General features: G+C 36.9%; 1 protein-coding gene across 1 annotated transcript; it reads right to left on the bottom strand.

The window, feature by feature from the left end:
* Positions 1 to 196: 196 nt before the first annotated feature.
* On the bottom strand, positions 197 to 13,422 carry brd7 (bromodomain containing 7). The gene is given in 19 exon segments (XM_046840068.1): positions 197 to 341; positions 1,243 to 1,386; positions 1,548 to 1,568; positions 1,571 to 1,627; positions 1,630 to 1,689; positions 1,922 to 2,027; positions 4,782 to 4,838; positions 5,163 to 5,274; positions 5,628 to 5,763; positions 7,025 to 7,132; positions 7,369 to 7,444; positions 7,594 to 7,714; positions 9,137 to 9,312; positions 9,562 to 9,672; positions 9,757 to 9,901; positions 10,334 to 10,391; positions 11,302 to 11,425; positions 11,534 to 11,733; positions 13,265 to 13,422. Coding segments are annotated over 19 exon segments (1,920 nt in total). The 5' UTR covers positions 13,314 to 13,422; the 3' UTR covers positions 197 to 282.
* Positions 13,423 to 13,751: the final 329 nt, after the last annotated feature.

Here is a 13,751-nt window from a genome sequence, read left to right as displayed (position 1 = left end):
GTGCTTGGCACGCTTCAAAAAAGGAATGCTGGGAGCACCGTATTGCTGTGCAAGGGGACTATTTTAAAGGTGATGGTGAGTAAACGTAAATAAAAGTACTTTCTAGTTTCTAGAGCAAGTCATGAAACTTTTTGATACCACCTCATAACGTTTTAAAAGTAAAAATCTTCTGCATTGACAGATTTCATAAAAACTATTTAATAAAAAAACACATTTATTAAGCAAATTGCATATAAACATTAGACAACATGAGCACCATTAACACAGGAATGACCAATACAATTACGCTGTGGGGACGACATCAGAGCCCGTACCCACACTGTCCAGCTGTTCTGCTCCCACTGAAAAGGGATAAACATTTCTGTTAAGCTTACAGAACAAACACAATGGCTAGTATCCTTTAGTTCATGGAAATTATTGGAGCAGCATACACATACACACATTATATATATATATATATATATATATATATATATATATATATATATATATATATATATATATATATATATATATATATATATATATATATATATATATATATATATATATACACACACACACACATATATATATATATATAAATAAAAATAAAATATTAATATATATACACACCACACACACACCAATCAATAAGACATAAAATTATGGGCACCTGCCTAATATTGTGTTGTTCCCCCTTTTTGCTGCAAAAACAGTTCTGACCTGTCGAGCATGTGCTCACCACGTGCATCAATGAGCCTTTGGCTGCCCATGACCTTGTCACTGGTTTACCACTGGTTCCTTCTATTGACCACTTTTGATAGATACTGACCACTGCAGGCTAAACTCACAACAGCTGCAGATTTGGAGATGCTCTAAACCAGTCATCTAACCATCACAACCTGGCCTTTGTCTCAAACACACCCATTTTTCCTCCTTCTAACACGTCAACTTTGAGAACAATATGTTCACTTGCTGCCTAAAATATCCCACCCACTAACAGGTGCCGTGATGCAGAAATAATCAAGTGTTATCCACTTCACATGATGTTATAATGTCAATGTTAGCATTATGTAATGTTGTACTATAAACTGCACCTACGCTCGGGAATTACAGCTAATCAAACAAAAGGTGTAGGAAATTATTAGTAGCACTACTGATGCAAATGGTTTGGGTTTAAGGTATTAGAAAAGTAAACAAATGTCTTACACTGAAACATTTATTTGCTGCATAAACAGTGTTTGTGCATGTGTTCTGTACCTGTGGTCAGGTGTGTGAATGTATCTTCTGCAGGTTCACTAGGCACTGATATGCCCATAGCTTTCCTAATGCCATACACACTGCTCACATCTCCAGGAGTCACCTGACTGGTCAGCTGAGCCAGGTTTTCAGTCACCTTCTCCGCTACACACACAAAAAAACAACACACATCATCGTGACGTTTCAGAAAACAAAAAACCTGATAAACTTGTGCTGGGTTAATTATAAGTATATAATTGTGATCTATAGTTAAGAGTCAGAAAAAAACCTGTGTGTGTGTGTAGGAATGTTGTGTACATGTGTACCTAGCTGTAGTTCCTTGGCAGTGGTGCGAGCAGGCAGATCATATTAGGAGGCTGTTTGGCACTGAGTCTTTCTTTTGAGCTTCGTGCAGGTCCCTCAGCAAAACGGTTGTCTCGTCCAGCTTCTTCTGGAACTGTTCAGCTTCTGAGATGTGAGGGGAAAAAGGTCAATATGGTCTACAAATATTCTGCTTTCACTTGAAAAAGGCACGACAAAAGCAGGTTCAGGCAGTGGGTATGGCCTAAAGGAAAATCGCAATTCTATTCAGCAGCCATATACATTTATTGATTCATTTTAAATAAGGACTAAAGGATGCGGTGAGGTGGATTTGGATGAGTTTTGTGTGGTCTGTGCTTTAACAAGTGCAAACACTCACCCTGTGAGTCAAAGCTTTCTGGTAAGATGTCGAGACCCAAACCCAAACTGATGACTGAATTCAGAACGGTCATGCTGTTTGCAGATTTGACCTCTGACCTGACCACCTAAAGAGGGGAAGAGAGGAAAATGGGGGGCATGTTCAGCAAGACAAGAAAAAAACTTTTGATATGGTGGCAGGTAGATATTTAAAAACAATTCTAACTCAAAAAATGAGAGTTGCTCATTGGAGCCAAATACGAATAGTTTGCTTATTACAAATTTTGTTCTATAATTCTTACATTCTGTAAAGCTGCTTTGAAACAATGTCCATTGTGAAAAGCGCTATAGAAATAAACTTTAATTTAATTAAATTGAACATAAAAAAATAACGGCTTCATCTTGCTGAGCAACACAATATGCCAGGTTTAATTCTTTTATTTTTATTTATTTTTCTAACACCCCAAAAAAATAAAATAAAAAATCCCAAACCTTTGCTCCCACCTACATCCTTTATCACACTTTGCCTCTTTATTCATACAAACACAGCATATCAAGTGACCCACATAAGGAAGGAAATGAACTATTTGTTAGTGAAAACAATAAATGCTTGACTTATCCAGTGCAAAATGTTACACCTTGTTATTTATGCCATTGTTACTTAATTCACATCACCAGCAGAGAAACGAGGAGACTCGCACCCGCTTCAAAGAAACCGCTTTCCAGGAAGGAACATATTAAACTTGGCCAGGATTATGAATACATTTTTGAATGGAACTTTGCACCCATGGCTTTTTTTTTTGGTAGACGTGAGAGCGCTTTTAACAGTGAACATGGTCTCCAAACTAGACAAAGAATGTACAAGATTGTTTCTTATAACTGTAAGTTTGTCCCAGTGGTGACTGTGGCAAGACAAACAGCCCTGAGATGGCATTTCAAACCTTCAGAGGAACCAGACTCAAGAGGGAACCCATCCTCAAATGCTCCTATGTGTGTGTGTGTGTGTGTGTGTGTGTGGGAGGGTAGACTGGCTTTGTTTACACAGCTGCTTTAGAGCAGAGAAGCAGAAAAAGACATCATACTGGGGTTCTGTCTGCTTTACCAGGCTTACCAGGGTAGGATACTAACTCCTGCAGTCTGGTGCTCTGAGCTCGCAGAACAACAACACAGCAACTCAGAACTGAACCTACTGAAAGCCTGACATTTTAATTCTTTTTAAAACAATCGAATGTTCGTAACTATTCGTAGTCCGTTTGTGAAATATGGCAGACTTTTTAAGAATGTTTAAGGTTTTGTTAGGTCCTTCACATAAAATGTGTTCCTCTCCACTCTTTGGTTAGGAATTGTTTAGTTTCACAGTAGGTCTGAGGGAACTTTCACAGACATCCAACTCTGACCTTCCGAAGGCTTTAGGAGTCTTGAGTGAATGGGAGGAGTATAAGGGGGTATAGTATAAAAAATGAGAACTTGCTACAAAATTGATATTTGAAAACCTCCATCACGATTAGGGTTGTTATGGGGTCATGTTCACTGCATGCGATCAGATGGTTTACCCGATGAAGTAGAGTTCAGATGGGAGTTAAAAAAATAAATAAATAACCGGACGCATTTCTGTCCATCACAGTCCGTCTCTAAAGAAAAGAGGACATCCAGGGAATCATCTTTTCTTTAGGGTTTTAATGACATATTACAAGGATGTACAAAGATTTAGTAATTAAAATGCTTTTTTTCCTTTCATGATTAACAGTGATATAATAAGACGTATCTATTATTTAGATTATCATAAGCATCAAAACCTAAAACTGACCCCCACCATAAAAAACAAATTCATCAAGACTTTAAAACGGCATTGTATTTGCCTTCAAAAGTTACTCTGCTGCAAAAAAAAAAGTGCTGTTCAGCTGCTTTATATTTTTTGGCACAGGGATTTTTTCAAACAAAAACCTCCGTGAGCACAAAAACGTTAACTGACAGCCGCACAATGCCAGAGCGTGTGCAGCGATGCTGATTAAGCCATTTTGACCGCACACCCCATCAAGTAAGGAATTATTCATCACGTTCTGCTACCACGCACCCTTTAATTATTCTATTGTGGGTTTTTTAGCTAAAGTTGTTTGTTCTCAAACTCGTAAAAGACTCCATTTAATAGGTTGAACAACTTTTTAAATTGTTTTGCTTTTAGATCAACATTTGCATACAAACTTAATACACTCAAAACCCTTCAAACCATATTATACCATTTATATCAATTCATATTTCAGTAACTTATGTAACGTTCTACTTTACTCAGTCACAGAAAAATGTGACTGTGCATGCTGCTGAATTTTATCTTCAGCAAAAACTGGACTCTGGTTACATTGGTTATATAATAAAACAGCTACAACTATCTGCAATAAGCTAAACAAATTGTTTTTTTGTTTTTTTGTACTTGACTGAAATTACAGATGGCCTGCTTAAATAACTGAGGTACAAAAGTAAACATACTGATCTATGAGCACTGCATTTGAATAATTGATGAAATTCAGTGTTCCATTCTGCTGGGCTTCATACATTTTTCAAAAGTGGGTTTTTAATTGTAACACACACACACACACACACACACACACACACACACACACACACACACACACACACATTACTCCACATTATTTTGATTTTTTTTTAAGATTTGTTTGTGAATGTTATATTGTACAATGTCTGCCCTGACATGAATATGAATAGGTGAAAAGGTGTGACTCAGCGGTTTAAGGCCGTGGGAATTTCCCACTGTGCCAAAACTGACTAATGAAAACCTTTAGAATCATGCAGACTAAATAAAGTCAGCTATAAATAAACACTGATGTTTAAAAAAAAGTGTTTCCCCTTTTTGTATACTGTCTTACCTCAACATCATCAGCAGTGTTAGACTTCTCTGCTGGCTCTTTGCCTTCTTGGCCACTCTACAGAAGAGAAAGTGTTATACTGTTTTTTTTTATTTTTATTAATCAGTCAATCAATAGTTTGAACATTGATGTCCAATATGTAAAGAACTGGTAAAAGCACAGGATCCAAGATCATATTTCATGAGATTATTATTGACACATATCCTATTCATCATGAAACAGTTCTACGATCAACTTTATTTTAAACATGATTTTGAGTAAAACACTGGAACTTGTATCATTATAAAATCAGCAGTCTGATCTTGGAAGAAAGAACTTATGTTCAACAATATGGAATTTAGTAAAAAAAACAAACAAACAAACAAAAACATTCATCCTTACAGCCTCAGTCTCTTTCAGATGTCTGGAGTGCTCTCCATTGGTCAGAGAGTCCAAAATATTATCCGCCAGTCTGCTCATGTGCTCCTCTGACTTGGCCAGGAATTCTGCAATACTAAAATGTGCCACACACGCGACATATGCACAAGTGTTAAATAACATTCCGAAGTGAGTGTGCTGTGATGAATATGAATGGTTGCATTGACTGTGTGGGGGTTGGATTCGCTGACTCAGTTTTACACACACACACACACACACACACACACACACACACACACACACACACACACACACACAGCAGTAGGTAATTGTTCAGGCATTTCCTATTGCTTATATTACATAAAAAATAATCAGTTCTGGATTAAAATTGTAATCACTGTATGATGTATAATATTTTACAGCACATTTTGCAAGTCCAATCCTGTATTCGAATATGCACACATTACCCAAAATAATGTAAACACACACCTCTCAGAACCTTGCAGGCTGGACTCATCGCCATAGCAGGAGTAGATCAGATCAGAGTCTTCTTTGCTGATGTTTGCGAAGCTGGAGTCATACGTCGGAGCGTATGAGCTGTACGGTCCATAATTCATATACATCACTGTTGAAACAAAAACATCGACAGACAGACGTGTTACACGGGATCACAGGTTATCCAGGCACACACACGGGCCGGTGTCCTCAACTCACCTCGCAGCTCTGAAATGTCTAATTAGTGCAATTGAAATCTTGAATCTGACTGGTGTGGATTTAATTTATATACGACTTATACAGTAATTTGTGGTTGAAACATATTTGGGTTTATATTAAAGTGCTCATCCTAATATGTTATCGTTTCTGGAGTGGCAGCTCATGCACAGGGACAGCAAGTGCTCCATATAACTGATATTTTAAAGCTAGAAAACATTGATGTAATGTTCATGAAAGGAGTCTCCGGTGTCAGCACTCTGAGAAGATCTTTACAATCTTTCTGGTGTCCGTGTTAAATTAATTTTGAAAGAAAAAGACTATGGGAGAGATGAGTGAGGAGTCGTAATCACCCTACTGCGAATAACTTCAGTACACTTTAAATAGCTACGGTTCAGCATTTAATAATAAATCAACTGTTTCCATAAGAAAGAAATATAAAAATACCTGTGTAAGGTGGTGTGAAAAAGTGTTGCCAACCTCTGAATGGCTGAAGAAAAACAAAATAAGGACTTGGAGTGGCCTAGTCAAATTCCTGACCTGAATCCTATTGAGATGCTGTGGCATGACCTTAAAAAGGTGGTTCATGCTCAAAATTCCTCCACAGCGCTGTAACAGACTCATTGCAAGTTATCGCAAACGCTTGATTGCAGTTGTTGCTGCTGAGGGCGGCCCAAGCAGTTATTAGGTTTAGGGGGCAAACACTTTTTCACACTGGGCCATGTAGTTTTGGATTTAGTTTTCCCTCAATAATAAAAACCTTCATTTAAAAACTGCATGTTGTGTTGACTTGTGTTATCTTTTACTAATATTTAAATTAGTTTGATCATCTGAAACATTTGTGTAACAAACATGCAAAAAAAAAAAAAAAAGAAATCAGGAGATGAGATCAAGAGATGCACTGAAAGAGAGAAACTGAGAAAGAGAGAGAGAGAATGCATGAGAAAGTGTACAAGAGTGAAAAAAAGATACATAGACAGACAGACAGACAAAGAAAAGCAGAGCGAGAGATCCAATGTAGGAGAGACAGACAGAAAGGGAGAGAAGAATAAACACAGACAGAAAGATGGGCAGACAAACAAAAAAGGAGACAGAGGGAGAGACAGTGTAAGAAAAATAGAAACCAAAGAAAAGAAAGATATAAAGTAAGAAAGACAGAAAAACATGTGTGTTACCAGGAGTGACTCTGTTTCTTTTGTCCTCTTTAAAACCCTGCAAAGTGTTTACTCCAGTCTGCAGCCGGCCTCCCATCATCCCCAGCTTCACTGAACAGTACCCTGGATCTGCCAGTCACACACACACACACACACACACACACACACACACACACACACACACACACACACACACATTACAGTAAACTATGTAGTAAATAAGACAGTTACACCTTAAAATACTCACCCCTCACATCCTTACCCCTGCACTTAAATTGATGACCAACAATTAAATCACTGCTTACACATTTTATATTAAATTAAATCACTGTAATTATCTTTATATAAACACCACACACTGTTACCTCCAGCATTCGGTTCAGCAGGGTTCGCGATGCCCAGCGTAGTCGTACCATCAGACTTCCTCCTCTCAAAGTCCAGCTACCAGGTAAATTAAAACGTAGCAAAGAAATATTCAAGAGCAATTAAACAAACCAGTGGGTTTTTTTTTTTTTTTGTTTTTAGACCTTCAAAGTCTAAAATGAAAAATGATGCCAAAAACCTGCCTCATGGTGCAGTTAGTAACTCACCTCACACTGAAGGCTTCTGATGGACAGTTTACCTCCAGACTCTTCTATAATCTTTTTAATCTCTTCTAGATCTTTCTCTGCCTGGTTTGCGCTCCTCTGAGCTTCCTCTTTGGCTTCCTTACTGGAAACAAAGACAGACGAGCGGGGATCATTAAAACTTTTATAAAAATATTAAGTGCTTGACATGTCTCACCTCGTGGACATTTATAAAAAAAAAAAATTAACTGGCAACAAACATATAGAGCATTGTGTTTTCCCTGAAAGCCCGTTTTCTGCCAAACGTTTTTTTTTTTTTTTTTTTTTTTTGCAATTCCAAGTTTATTTTAGCCAACTGAGCAGCGTCACCCCCCAAAGTGCCAGAAAATTTTACACATTGAAAATAAAATGGGCTACAATCAATAAAAGTACATAGTATCAAACTGTGGCTCTGATCCCTGAAGAGAACTCTGTCTAACAATCAGCTCTGGAGGAGACGGAACAAGACAGATGAAGCAGAGGCGCCTTGTTCATACACCAACAGCTTCAAACTTCAGGCCCACAACATAGTTACCGGTGGATGCACCAGAAATGTTGGATGTTTACAAGAACTAAAGTCAGAATTGCGAGAAAAAAACTGTTTAGAATTAGCCAACTGGAATTAGCCAAACTTTTTTTTAATGTGGTGGAAGCGGAGTTCCAGAGGATTCAGGAAAACGACGAAATGTTTCCTAAGTTTGGGAAAATTCCAGACTAAAACAAACAAATTAACAAAGTAAAACATTGTGCAGTGCGTTTATTTTGAAATGTTTTTGTACATTTTATTTATATATTTATATTTGCATTTTGATGTAACATTGCAGTTAAATGCACTAAATGGGTTTCGTTTTCACAGATATTCTTGTGTGCAATTTCAGAAATTAAATGTCAACTTTTCTAAAAAGAAAACAAATGACTTGTTTATTTTAAGAGACTCGTCTTATTTTCTCTTGTATATTTAGTATAGCTCTTTAATAAAGAAAAAGTACTTCTTATACGATTACTCCATTAATTGTTGGAATAATCGGTAGAATATTCGATTAATAAAACAATTGATAGCTACAGACCCAAAATATATATATAAAGACTAAGAGGGAGAGACAGACACATGGACACAAAGAAATAATGTACAGAGAGGAGGGAGGGAGGGAGGGAGGGAGGAGAGAGAGAGAGAGAGAGAGAGAGAGAGAGAGAGAGAGAGAGAGAGAGAAGGACTACAGTGACACTCCTGACCTACAGTAATGTTTTTGGATGATGCAGTCGCTCTTTGCCATATGTGTTTTCTCACATCATTTTATTCATAGCACAATATTTATTTAAATGCTTCTCTGGGACAAACACAACCGGCCATAAGCAGTTATTTCTGTTCTGAGGATCGTGTGATTACGACCTGCTTTGTTATTGGTCAGTCACATTTTAAAATATCAAAAAATGATTGAAGAGTAAAATAAAAACATTAGGACAGTGCTGCAGTACTGAGGTGTGAGTGAGCTGATGAGAGGTATCACATGATATTAGGTGGTGGTACCTGGGCGTGTCTCGGTGCGCCACTCTGGGTGACTGCGAGTTGTCACTGGTATCCATAGGAGACGACCTGTCCTTGGGGTCACTGGATGACCTCTGTTCCTCTCCGTCCTCTGATCCTCTGCCTGGTTTTAGGTCTGCCATAAACTCAATGCTCTGCTTCAGGCTTTCAAGCCTTTCCTACATAAACACACACACACACACACACACACACACACACACACACACACACTTAAACAAGTAAATAAATAGCCATCACTAATGCACATGCTTCAAAATGAAGTTTTCATTTCACCCTTATCTTAACCTATTCTTTCATCCTAATGTTAACATGCTGTAATACCCCATGCTCCAGTCTTAATGCAACAGTGTACTGCCCCTAGTGTCCACAGTGCACTAAAACAAGCACGTGTCCAAACGGGAACTCACAGGGTTTAAAATCTTCATTCCAGAGTGAAGAAGCTTTTTTGCAGCCTTGTAGTAAATTGTATCTGGCTTGTTGTAAATCATGGCGTTCTCGCACATAATCCTGAAATCCATCTGTTTAAAGAAAAGGTATTGCGAGGTCATACATCTGCCACGTATGCCAAATTACGGTGGGTGTGATTGAACTAAACAGAGTACCTTTAGTTCATCGAGGGACTGGTAGCACTCTCTTTTCACCTTCTCCTTCATCGTGCTGAAATCCATGGGCCTCCTAATGATCAGAGTGTAGCCAGGAGCGATCAGATCCGTCACAGGGAACGAGAAAAATGCATTTGGGTCTTTTCTAAAACAAAACAACAACAAAAAAGCTTTATTTTAGCTTTAAAGTTTATTGAACCATTACTACAAACAACAGAATTGCAAATCAAACTGAACGCTTTGCATGTCATTTTAATGAGTAGAAGAGTCCCAACTAAATTCTGAGGAGCAGGAAATCAACTTATGCCTTGATTTTTCTTTCGTATAAAAATTTGACCGCCTGACATGACACCAAGCCATGCAAATATTTCATGTAAATAATAAGTAGGGAAACACTGCATCTAAAGGCAATAAACAATATATAATAATATAAACTAAATAATTATTTTTATAGTATACAGAATGTTTGTCTCTTTTCTTTTATAAGCAAACTATAAATATTAAGTACAGCAGCAAGGATTCATTCAAGGAACATAAGATTTTACAAAGTAATAAGGTATTCACAACATCTTTTGACCTCTGTAACTGCCTGATCAGCTGACTCAGTGCTTCCTGTAGTGGAGTCTGTTCTTTATCTATTTGGGACAAAACACAACAAAGAAACAGAGCAAAGGAGTTAGACTTTACACACTGTACATACACACACACACACTACACACTACACACACACACACACACTCTGTATATAGTCAGCTAAAATATTTTATCAAAATTAATCGCATGATTGTCACGTGTTAACTCGGGATTAATCGCATATTTTTTATCTGTTCTAAAATGTACCTCTACTTAATACTTTTCAAGTTTCTAATTCTCTAATCAACATGACCATATACAAATATGGATGCTTTATCACATGTAAGGGGTTTTCATAAAATCATCAGTATACCAAGTGGAACTTTTGCTGTTTCCACATGGACGATTTTAATTGCCGGATGACTGCATCATGGCAGGTCAGTAAAACAAATGTTTAGTGATCAAAAATGTTAGAAAAGGACACCATTGATAAATGTTTTTAAAGCTTTAAATTTCACCTGTTACATTTATTTATATATATAATATTTATTTTATTTACTGCATTAATTGCACGTTAATAAAATCAGTGCTGTTCAAATGGATTTGGTTTAACGTTTTAACAAATTTATTTCGACAGCCCAAATATATACAGTATACAAAGAGCGAGAGAGAGAAAGAAAGTATGATGTAACATATGCAGTTTAACAAATCTGTGAATTTCACTGCATGTCGTACTCTGTATGTATGTGACAAATAAAATTTGATTTGAAATAATGTAGGCTTGATTACATCATTATTATGCCTCGTAAGAAATCCTCATGCTAACATTTTACATACACGTCTATTCATAGACATCATGTGCCAAACAGCAGGCAATCATATAGTGACTTTTTTTTTTTTTTGCTTTGCATGGACAGAGGACCAAAAAAAATTCATCTATTTGTATCCGCATTGATACTGGAAAACAAACACCTTCTGGTTTAGCCAGTGAGGGAGTGAGGGGTTTATCCTGGGACACATATGACCGGACCGGAGTTCTGCTCTGCTCGTCCCAGTCCTGATCTCCTGAATCGTGACCTTTCCTCTTCTTCGTCATCTAGAAGCACACAAAACGCTAAACTGTTTCCAAATGTATGCACACGCGACTGTTAAACATTATCGTAACATCCTCATTAACATTTACACAAACACTGTTATTTATTACCTTTCTCTTCCTGTCCTCGCCGGGTGAACCTGGGGGGCTTTCTTTGTCCTTTTCGTCCTTCTTTTTCTTCTTTTTCTTTTTGTCCTTGTGTTTGTCAGAATCTACCTGATCGTTGTGAACAGGTTCGAGGCTGGCGCTGCCTGTGGTGACCTCATTACCTGCTACTTTCAAAACTAGCTTCAGAGGCCGGTCTGTGTATTCTGACAGACAAAAAAATACACGGTATATTACACACCAGCAGTACGTCAGGCTTAAATCTGTCATCTGTTTAACTGTTAACAGTGTTTCTACTTTTTCCCCCTCTAAAGTATTTAAATAAAAAATACTGTACACAAGCAAGTGGCAAACTAAAATTTTTTTTTTTTGTACAAAACTAAAATTGTGCTATTATTTTTATTGTTGTTGGGTGCCAAAAGAAAATTGTACGCAATAGAAAAAAAGACAATTTTGATCATTTTAGTCAGCAACATTACGTATTTTACAACTGAATTTGAAACATTTTTTATACACACACCAGAAAATTTGTACAATTTTTATACTTTTCTTTACTCACAGGCAGTTTGTCTGATATTAAATGTATATTTACACACCCTAACAGTATAAGTAGGTAAACTGGGACGTAGTAAACATTTTCAAATGTCATGACTCCAATGTTCCTATAACAACATCCTCAAATGTTCGATTCCTCGCAATAATTTCATAGTTACACTTGATGCTGTGGAACATTGCTGAAACCACTGTTTATTTTCCTGCTCTCATTTCTATTATAGCAGCTATAAACACTCGTTCCTTCAGCGGCCTCTCATATATTCTCACGTGTTAAACAGAAAACAGAAAAGTACAAACTCCTCCGTCATGAACATGGTATATGGTACAGTGTTACACTGTACTCCTTCGTAGAGAACTAGACCTTCATATAAATTATCACATTCCCTTTATTCCATTCAATCTCTAATGAACTGGCTGTTACTATAGAACCCATAAGCAGCACGTTATAAACCTGTCATTAGTATTACAGTCAGAACCGCTGTAGGAGCTTCACTTACACAATATATAACCATTCAAGAAACTAAGCTAAGCTACTTTCAGTTTAAAATAAAAAGAAAACAATTTCTTAATTTTCTTAAATTCACAATTTTATATATATATATATATATATATATATATATATATATATATATATATATATATACACAATGAACATGTTCATAAACAGTAGAATTAAATTTTGCAACATTTCTACTTTGATAATCTTCTTCAGTGTGCAGTTCTCACATTCCCACCTGAATGCACTTTTGTAAACAATGTATCGTTGTTGTTTTTGTGTTTTATATACATTTTAATCTCTGTCTTACTGTGATCTTTTAATTTAACTGAGCCTCAATATTCTTCTACATCTTTTTGCTTGTACTGTGTTGTATGTCTGTGAACTGACTGTTGTAAAATTATAATTTCCCTGTGGGATCAGTCCGTTTACCTACTTATCTATCTATCTATCTATCTATCTATCTATCTATCTATCTATCTATCTATCTATCTATCTACATATCTACCTACCTACCCATCTATTCATTCATTCATCCATCCATCCATTTATTATTAAGTCAGATGGATAAAGTGCCGGCTAGCTCGAAGGCTAACGTGATTCAAAAGCGGCTAGCTAAGTTAGCCGTCCGTTACCGCAGTTATGTAGCTAATAAAAACATAAACCATTTAAATACCACATCCTACCTTCGTACGTGTGCTTCTCTGATTTATGCTTTTTATGCTTCTTGCCCATAATTTATCGTGGACCTACAAATGTTCAGGCAGGTCAGTGTTTGACCAGTTACTCTCTCTTTGTGTTGTGTTATGCTGTGTAAGAGTGCGTTAGTCAGTATTACAGAAGCTGCTCAGTCTGAACAGCGCCATCTTGTGGTCGGCGGTAAGACATGTACTCAGCAACGAGCAACCTGAATTGTCCCAAAGCTCACGTAAGTTCAGATGTAGATGTAAATTTAGATCCTTAACCTAAAGGAACATAGAGGCAATCATAAACTGCTGCTTTTAAACTGTTAGATATGTAATAAGTTACGCAGTACTAAATGTATTAAAAGCATTGCTGGTTCTTACAGCCATTTTGTTAAGTGATTCAATGTTGAAAAATGTCAACCGAGTACCACCAGAAGGCGCTGTTTAAACTGAGCCTCAATAAGTGTAGGTATGAGATTCAGATGAT

Source organism: Silurus meridionalis, chromosome 26 (assembly GCF_014805685.1).
Source record: "Silurus meridionalis isolate SWU-2019-XX chromosome 26, ASM1480568v1, whole genome shotgun sequence".
Taxonomy (NCBI): domain Eukaryota; kingdom Metazoa; phylum Chordata; class Actinopteri; order Siluriformes; family Siluridae; genus Silurus; species Silurus meridionalis.
This window is presented reverse-complemented; position numbering and strand designations above follow the sequence as displayed.